This window comes from Phoxinus phoxinus, assembly GCF_949152265.1.
Source record: "Phoxinus phoxinus genome assembly, chromosome: 3".
Lineage (NCBI taxonomy): Eukaryota > Metazoa > Chordata > Actinopteri > Cypriniformes > Leuciscidae > Phoxinus > Phoxinus phoxinus.
Genome location: NC_136878.1, coordinates 13,693,139 through 13,702,957, shown reverse-complemented (window position 1 = coordinate 13,702,957; position 9,819 = coordinate 13,693,139). Strand labels below are relative to the sequence as shown.

The following is a 9,819-nucleotide window of genomic DNA, read 5'->3' as shown; positions in this document are numbered from 1 at the left end:
TCTGTAAGTGTGAATGAGTGGATAAAAGCGTAAGCGAAATTACGTCTTTTTTGCCTTAGAGTAACGTTAGCCTAGCCTAAATGTGTTTCTAAAAACACATGAATAATTGTACACGTCAAAAAGACACTATTATTCTGTTCTTGTAGAGGGTTCAGTATGTATTCCCATTGCAGCAGCTCTGCAAACTGTTCTTGCGAGTTTTATTCAGATAATAAATGGTGATGCACCCGCCACACCCCACCAATGCATTATACGCTCTCATTTCCCCCTCAGTGGTGTTTGTTTTCATTTATAAGCTTCGTGTCTGGTTTGGATTAGACGAGCTTTTTCTGCCTACATCCGCCTTATTTACTTACTTATTTATTTATTTATTTTGTTTCGCTGCCGGTTTGTAAGATTGCTCGTGTCCCTTCGGTTGCCTGGCAACGCGCGTGGCAGTGGGCGCTCCTGACCTTGCGTCCGCGACCGCGCACAGCGCGCGCGCTTAAAATAGACCCGGGGAGATTGACGTTAATTGAAAATAAGAAAAACGCAAGAAGAGCCGAGCGCCGTTCATACGGCTCGACGGGGAAAAAGGGGGCATGTTGGATGGTGGGAACGATGAGATATGAGAATATTACAGTGCACGCTCGGATGCGATACCGGCTGAGCGATTCGGCAGGTGAGCCCAAAATTTTCTTATTTATGGCTGATCTGATGCGCGCCGTCGGTTCTCAATATCAGCCAGCGGTGAGAACGAACGATCCCGAGTAATAAGAGCAATTTTTCGATGCTGGTGAATAAAAAAAAAATATGGGTAGCTATGAAAAAGGCGTGAATTGGATTGTGTATGAGTGTATGTGGAACGCGTTTTGATTGAACAATGAACGATGGTCTAATGAATGCGCCGCATTGCTTGTGTTTGGGAAATGGCAACGATAAAAGGATGTGGGTTTTGTAAAGGAAATGTTTTCATTTTCCTTATTTCAATTGATTTGATATGATTTTAACGGCATTTTTATTCTCATCTGCAGCACGAAAGCTTGCAATAGCAGGAGAGAGAGAGAGAGAGAGAGAGAGAGAGAGAGAGAATTGATAGAGAGAGATAGAGAATTATCATTCGAATAACCTCAAAGCCTTGATTTGCTGCATCTGGGCTGTGGGGTCTCGTTAATCATATAGTCGTTATATGGTCGTAAACAGTCGGCTTTGTAGTTCTACTCGTTGTCAGACTATATAAACTTATTCGCATCTGTTTGAAAACACGTCTGCCAGCACCGTTATTTAGCTGTTCTACAGGCCTGTCTGCGCGAGGGACACTCGGGGGTCGAGTTGTTCTCCGCGTGCATGCTCAATACCCGCTGGTATATTAATCACGGGCGGCGCGTGACGCTGCGCGCGTGTGAATTAAAGCGCAGTTCGTCACCTGTTGGAAAGGTAACGGCAGCGCACGCGGGAGTGCCAGTCAGGAGCCAGCCTCGCGACCGTCCGTGTGGATGAATCCAGGAAGCGAGACCGGTACCGAGTCCAAGTTGTCATAGTGATTTTACCATCTGCTGGCTTGGTTTGCTTAAAGCTTTGCCAGCGCGCGCACGTGTGTGCGTGTGTGTCTAGGCGTTATGTTGTATGTTTACGTTACCAAACACTGGCATTAGCCGATTCGAGGGAAGGGTCGTGACACCACAGCTCGTTTCACGAGCTACTTGTTATCAGATGTGCAGTGAATACTGAACCTCGCTAGAGTTTTCATAATGAATGCCCCCGCATAGTTTATTATCCGCGCGCCATCCCGCCACTGCACCGTTCAGCCGGAGCTACGGAGGAGGAGGAGGAGGAGAAGGGGGAGGGAAAAGACTATTGGTATTCATCTCTCGTATGGTAGTCTCTTTCACCGTCCCCGCCGTGAGTCCGGGGAACACACACATACTCCCCATTCCCCATTCCTAATGAATGCAGAAAAGAAGCAGTTTACCCTATCATTAAACCTGAATAGGCAATAGCACCAGTTTCATGTAAACAGAGCTGAATTCGTCAGTTCAATGAAAGCAGTCTTTATCATTTCATTTCTCGCACAGTTATGTGGGTTAAATATCAAGGACCCCAATTTTGAAACATTTCTACCAATACATCTGACCTGATTCGCCGTCCTCCCCTGTCCGCTCGCTATTGGAAAATGGGCACTGGAATAAACGGACTCCCAGTATTTTCTCGATGGGCCCCCATGATTCAGATTAACTGACCCACATTACAAGGGCGAAGGAACCCAGAGCTAAAAAAAATATATATATTACAGAAACGCTTATTATACTGATATTCTACAGGTAGTGAATCTCATCAGCACCATGGACAGCGACCGGGGTGAACAACAGTCAAATATCCACAAAAGAGCCCGTGGGTACACTTAAGCGCTGGATGGCTTTGGCGGATGGCTTATTAAATTCAACATTTTAAAAGATGGAAATTTTAGTTTAGGCTTATTTCTAAGTCAGCAGAAGTTACAATTTTTTTTTTGAGGTAATCAGTTACATTATTTTAAGTTGACATACTCGAAGATTAGGCTGAGTAAGCAACACTTCAATTTTGATTTTGTATTACACAAAGAAGTTCATTATAATTTAAATATCGACTATGCTAACTCGCTCAGTTTGATTGACTAAACATCATGTTAACTGCTTGCAAGTGGTTATGAAACAAGCATGGAGACTGTCTTACATGTAGCCTATACATAAACATTATACACGAACACATCTCTCCCTAATCTTGTGCTACAACACACAAAATAACACTTCATTCCAACATTCTCCTTTTACAGTCTGATGCAATAATGGGATTTAAAAAATCTGTTCTTCAGTTTAATATAATATAGTTAGTTCAGCTTAATATAATCAATTACTGAGTTCACATGACTTTTTTCTATTAAGTACAACGAACTTAGTCATATTTGATCTGCAATATTTGAGTGAAATGAACTAATTTCATTAAGTTAATTTCACTGTTCAGTTTTACAGGCATGATGGGAAATTCTCTTACCATTGTAATTCATCAAATTATAATGGATGGTTTTGATGCCTGAACTTGACCAGCATATATTTCTGAAGGTCTGGTGTACCTTTAATCGAAATACTTTTCAGAGTTCAAGAGGTGCTTCATAATGGGAATGACCCAGTTAATTGCACACTGAATAATTGTAATTATTTGATCCTGTAGGTTGCTATTTTAAGGCATAATAATGCTATGATGAGTCTGCATTGCAGTTGGTTTTGGTTAGGTTGAGATCAGTTTGTCATGTACATGGGATTTTTTTTTTTTTATTATTTAATTTTGTGTTGTTTGCAGTTCTAAAGTTGAATTTACTGGAAACGCAATTATATAAAATAGGTCGTATCAGCACCTGCTCAACACTCAACCAGTGTTTTACACCACTGTGAACGAAGTCGTTTCACGCCTCTAAGAGTGCCAGGCATGGAGAAATCAGGTATTTTAGGTTCTGTACTGGAAGTTGTTCATTATTTTGCATTGCATAGTGTTTTGCTCATATAATTTTCCTGAAATAGACATTTTAGGGGGTTTTATATACATTTGGAATATCTTGATATTCACTTTTATTTCTGTAATGTCTATAAGATCAAAGCTCTGATACAGAATTATTTGATTATTTACTCTTGTTTACATCTCAGGCTGTAAATGGTTGCAAATCAGTCCTTTTTTATCAGAAAGTGTGCATTTCTGTCAAAGCCTTAGGAAGGCTTACAGATTTGGTATTTGCATGATCTGTAAACAGTGCTTCTGGGGCAGTGAGTTAGGAAATGGGGATTATTGAGCCTGATGTCACTTTTTTTGTCTTTAAAAATGTAACGGCTTAAAGTGTAACTGTGCCGTTTTTCAACCCGCTTTATATTGTTACAATGTCAGTAGTATATGTAAATTTAACATTTTTAGTCGTTCTCTGTGTTACCTGGACAGAGAAATTCATGATTATTTGTCAGCAAAAGTCTTGGTGAGTTTTCACAGCTCCAGTGCTTTCATGAAAACGCCAGTTTCTTTGTTTTCCCCCCTCCGTTTGGCCTTAAACACTGTATTCGTATAGTCATCCAGCCACTGCCAACAACGCACTAGATCCTTTACTGCAAACCGAAAGTAACTCACTCTCGCTAAACGTTTACTCTTTGTATTGTATTATTGTACCCGGGAACAATACAAGTCAACACCATTATAACAAAAAGTTTACGAAGAAGTATTTCCTACTTAAGCAAGGCGGTATTTAACTCTGGTCAAGCGTAATCATAGCAGACTGGTGGGAGTGGCCTGATGGTATCGTGCCCAGTGCATTATGGGTGTTGAAGTTTTCCTACCTATTTGGCAAAAGGAAAGACTGGAGCCTTTTTTCTTTTTTTTTCTCTAGTCAGGTTGCACCGATTTCCTACTGCATAGGCAGCCAAGTTTTACTTAAAGCCTATTTTTCCAGGGGTGGGACTAGGGTGTGGAAGGTACCTCACGATATGATACATGTCTCACAATACTGATAATATCACGAGACAGCAATTCTGCGATAATCAATATATTGCTAGACAATCCTTTAATGATACATCACGATATATGTCTAACTATGAAAACAAAACTACTACCTGGGGACTACCATCCCCTTTATAAACCTCTTTTTCTTGGACTAGTTCATTTATGTTCACGTTTCCCTCATTCATGTGTTGAGCGCCACCTCAGGGAGCCATGAAGTAGCGATGCTGGGAGCAGGGAAATCTATTTAGAGCACCTTATTTTATTAATTAAAATATTGATATTTGGCGCCACTGTATCGATTATCGTATCGCACAAAGAAGGACAACAATATACTGTATTGCCCTATCAATATTTTGTCCCACCCCTAGTATCAACAGAAAAGACTTGGTAAACTGGACAAAAAAGTATTCACTGTTGAAACTTTGATGCTTTCTTTAAAGGTTCCTTGTGACAGATTAAAAGTCAATGCGTTAATGATTAATGACACTGTGGCCATGTTTTATTTATCCTAGATAGTCCATCTCTCATCTCTTCTCATCAACTTCTCAATTAGTGGCCAATGAAAAAATGCACATAAAACGCTCCATGTATCTTCATACATGATATAACACACCACTGTCCAATGCAACATGTCTTCGGCCAGAAAACAGCTAAATTTCCTCAATATAGACAGCATTTGATTATTCATTTATTTTTAGTCAGTAGTTGATATGTCTCTGGACAAGAAGTGAATGTGACTCTCAACCAGACATGGCAGAATATTCATTTTAATTTTCTTGGTCAGTTATGTTAATTTTGGGTTTTGTTTAGCATTGTTGCTACATATTGATTCTATTGTCAGTGAAGATCCTAGAAATTGAGCCGTCTTAACGATACAATGGGGAATCGCAGAATCGCAGTCGTAGACTGTCAGACCTCCAGGTCTGATCTTTGGCCAGGTTTTTGAAAGGAAGGATGTAGATGTGAACTCATTTTGTGGTTAGTCCTCATCACCGCAGTGCTGGTTAATGAATGCTGTGGGTTTCGGCCCATAGGCTCTACATGCTGCCATCCCACAGCGTCATGCATGCACATTGATTTCAGATAAAGCAGCTGCTCTGCGTGTTTGTGGCTGAAGCGTTGCGTATCGATCCACTCGCACAACATACATTCTGAACACAAGCCAAGCCAAGCCCTGGACTATGAGACTTTACAGTAGCTCCTCCCCTCAGAACATTAGAGATCCGCCTGCTGTCCATGTCTGATCCCTCATGAGACTGAACCTACAGCGCTGGAGCTGCGCAAGGGTCCAGGGTTAAAGAGTTCATAATTGCCCCTTAGTGCATGTCATCCCCTTGGAATTATAAGGTTCTATCTGACATTTTTGTAAAAATTGAGTTATTCACATATTCCTATTCTGTGACCACTTTTTTACATTATGTGATGTTGTTTTTTTAAGTTGTGTACATTTTGGAACTTTTTATTTAGAAAATAAAAAGGTTCTTTCTACACAGTCGAATGGAATGCAAAAACTTTAAAGCTCAATATCTCAAAACCAGTCAGAATGCAGATAGAACCTTATAATTCCAAGGTGGCGATGTGTAAATGTGATATGAACCAGAGATTGTGTGTGCATCTGCAATTGAGTGTTTCTGCTTGCTTTCTCTCTCTCTCTAAAGTACACCTTTGTATAACATTCATATGCACAATCATTTAAAGGTTTGGGGTCGATAAGATTTTAAAAAATGTTTTTGAAAGAAGTTAAAAAAATATGTTTTAACATTTTTTTATATTTTAAAGTATCATTTCAATTAAAAAATTTCTATTTTAATATGTTTTATGTGTAATTTATTCCTATAATGGCATGAGCAAAATTTTCAGCAGAATTACGTTACTACGTTCAGTGTCACATGATCCTCCAGAAATCATTCTAATATGCTGATTGGTGCTCAAGAAACATTTCTTCTTATTATTATTATTATTATTATTTCTTAACTTAATATTTTTTCGGAAACTGGTCATGTTTTTAAGGATTCTTTGATGAATAGAATCTTCAAAAGAACATAATTTATTTGAAATACAAATCTTTTGTGAAATTACAAATGTCAATGTAATACATCCTACGTAACTGAATTTAACAAAAAAATTTTTATTGACTCCAAACTATTGAACGTCAGTGTATACTTACTGTATTCTACAAAGTTCTGTCATCAAACTCTACATGGTGCATGTTGATGTCTTTAACTCAATCCGCTTGCAAACACATCGGCTCTATAGGCCACAGCTGATACTGTTCCTGCAGTAGCCAATGTGCTTGCTGATCAACCTTCAAATACTTGGTCAGCGTCTGCAGTTTACAGAAGCAGCATGTCTTACTTGCTCACAGCAGCGTGTCGTGTATGAATTGGCAGTAGCATGTCTTGTACTTGCTCTGCAGCAGCAGTGTTGCAGATCTACTGTGTGTCCCACCAAAACCGAACACGTTAACATTGTCACATTCATTACCATACCACACACTCTTAGAGCTGACATGACAGAACTATTGTTTTTGCATTCCAAAGTTCATTTTAACTTATTTTTACGCTTGAAAAGTGTTCTTTCTTTAAAATAAATGCCATGTGGTTTGATATTTATCTATCTAATGCTATGACATTCATGCATTTTAAGTTTGACATTAAGTGTCCCTTTATGAGGCCACTGTAAGATGTGACAAACTGCATTTTCTGAGGGATTATTAATATGGTTCATATTCTGAGCGGTGTGATGAGGGGTTCAGGGCTGCGTTTCCCAAAAGCATCGTAAGCCTAAGTTGATCGTGAAAACGATCGTACGACTGATCTTAATATTATGGTCTGTTTCCCAAAAGCATCGTAGCTTAAGTAGCACTTGAAAATCTTCGTAGAACTACGAGTGCTCTGGAGTAATCGTACATCCCCAAGTGCATCGTAAGAAGACAGATTTATGAGGTCATCTGCAGGACAACCGGCAGATTACACTTTTATCTAGATTTAACACACTGCAACGTGAGTAATATGTTTTGATTGTACTTTATTGTACTCGTTTTTTGTTTACATGAATTTATAAATGAAATTATTAAAAAGGGAAGAAAAATATAGAAATACACACCTAAATTAAATGAATTAACAAAAAAATATATAAAAGAAGTAATGTGGAAAATACACTTCAAATACTAGGCAAAATAGGGATGAATTCAAAAACATCTGTCAATGACGTGCACGAAAACCAGCCATGTATTGGCGATTTCTTGGTTGGCCTTGTGGTCCCATGCCATCTTAGTCGTCGTCCTCCTCATCCACCTCTTCATCTTCCTCCCTGTTAAGTAAGGGCACTCTTGAATGTAATCTTTTTGAAAGTTTTTTTTTTTTTTTTTTTAGCCATTTTGTCAGTGCCTCCGCCTTTAGGTGCTTTATATAGCCTAGACTTGATTGTCTTGATTGCTAATCCACAACAGATGACGATTATTAGGTTAAACGTTCAGAATAGGAATATAAGGTTATATTTCAGCACTTTGCGAATGGACAGCGACTCTTAAGTAGCACGTAGAGCGCGTTCTCGCGCGTTCATGTTAAGTGCATTTTTGGGAAACGCTCGTGGAATTGCCGCGAGCGTTCGTAGCCTTGCACGTAGAAAGCGCTCTTAAGAGCAAAGATACATCGTTATCGGGAAACCCGGCCCTGGCTCTTACATCCTGTTTGTATGTATCTCAGGTTTCTGAAAGGATTTGCGTGCTGGAAAAATGAACAGCTTCACCTGCTGAAATCAACAACCAATATGGAGCATTTGGTGGCGCACACCTGGCTGCGGAGATTCCCACTGGATCTTCCTGAGTGTGTGGCGTTTGTTTTTGAGTGCTAGAGTGTGATTGTGTCAAAGCGGAGAGTGTCATTAAGCTACGGACAGAGATTTTTCAGTGTGAACGTGTGCGTGCTGTCAAGAGGGACCATGTGGCACACACAGTCAGCAACTTACCTGCCGCTTCCCCACCTGCTCTGCCGACCTCTGAACTTTGCTCTGTGTTGGCTACTAGTGTGGTTGATGTGGTCAGTCTCCATGGCAACAGCACTGACCTACCAGCCCACAGTAAACACAGCACTTGGCAGACTAAGGGGGATGCGGGTTGCTGTGGCAACGGAGGGTCTGGGCCCTGTGGATCAGTATCTGGGTGTGCCGTACGCTTCCCCACCTGTAGGAGAGAAGCGCTTCATGCCGCCCGATGCTCCATCGGCCTGGTCCGGTGTACGGAACGCCACCCGCTTTCCTCCTGTCTGCCCACAGAACATTCGCAATGCAGTGCCCGACATCATGATGCCCGTCTGGGCCACCTACAACCTTGACACGGTCGCTACGTACCTGCAGGAGCAGAGTGAGGACTGTCTGTACCTGAATATATACGTACCCACAAAAAGTGGTGAGTACAAACGTAAAACTGCACACACACATTCCTTATAATATACACAGAACATTACTGGTTTTGGTTCTTGGTTCCTAGTTTCTTCCTCATCTACTTGTAGTAGATTTTACTTGCCACTTAGGGGTGTTGTAACTTTCTAAGTTAAAAGGCTCTAATGATCACAGATGTTGCATTTATCTGACCAAAAATACAGTAAAATCAGTAATATTGTGAAATATTTTAAAATGTATTTTATTCCTGTGATGGCAAAGCTGAATTTTCAGCATCATTATTCCAGTCTTCATTGTCACATGATGATCCTTAAGAAATCATTCTAATATGCGGATTTGCTGCTCAAGAAACATTTCTTATTATTATCAATGTTGGAAACAGTTGTGCTGTTTTTGTGAAAACCATGATATAGTTTTTGTGTGTGTGTTTGTTCAGAATTTTTACAAATTTAAAAGAGCATTTATAAAAAAATATATAAAAAAAAAATATATATATAGGCTATATATATATATATATATATATTAATACATATATATATATATACAGTAAAGACATTTACATTGTATTTATATATATATATATTTATATTAATACATATATATATATATATATATATATATATATATATATAAATACAATGTAAATGTCTTTACTGTCACTTATGATCAATTGAATGCATCCTTACTAAATAAAATTGTTAACATATTTTTTAAATGTTTGATCGGTATAGCTTGACTGTAGTTTAACAGTAGATAAAGAGTAGCTTGAAGCCTTGTAAGCTACAGTTTCAAAGCTTCCCCAACACTGCAACACACATAATGCACCGAGACAGAATTTTTATTGTAATATTGGATGTCAGAAATAAAAATAAAATATTCCACTTTAGCCCTGTTATGTTAGCTTAAAAGCACTACAATCCTCCA

General features: G+C 39.2%; 1 protein-coding gene across 3 annotated transcripts in view; it reads left to right on the top strand.

The window, feature by feature from the left end:
- The first annotated feature begins 575 nt into the window (after window positions 1–575).
- nlgn3b (neuroligin 3b) overlaps window positions 576–9,819 on the top strand; it is a 25,461-nt gene continuing 16,217 nt past the window's right edge. Inside the window, exons 1-2 of one of the 3 annotated variants that reach the window (XM_079606895.1) lie at window positions 576–661; window positions 8,202–8,902. In XM_079606895.1, coding sequence (XP_079463021.1) covers window positions 8,437–8,902 — 466 coding nt within the window. In that variant the 5' untranslated portion in view covers window positions 576–661; window positions 8,202–8,436. Of the gene's footprint in view, window positions 662–1,403; window positions 1,498–3,367; window positions 3,455–8,201; window positions 8,903–9,819 lie in introns of those variants that run through there. The other 2 variants (XM_079606896.1, XM_079606897.1) reach the window with 2 other exon arrangements.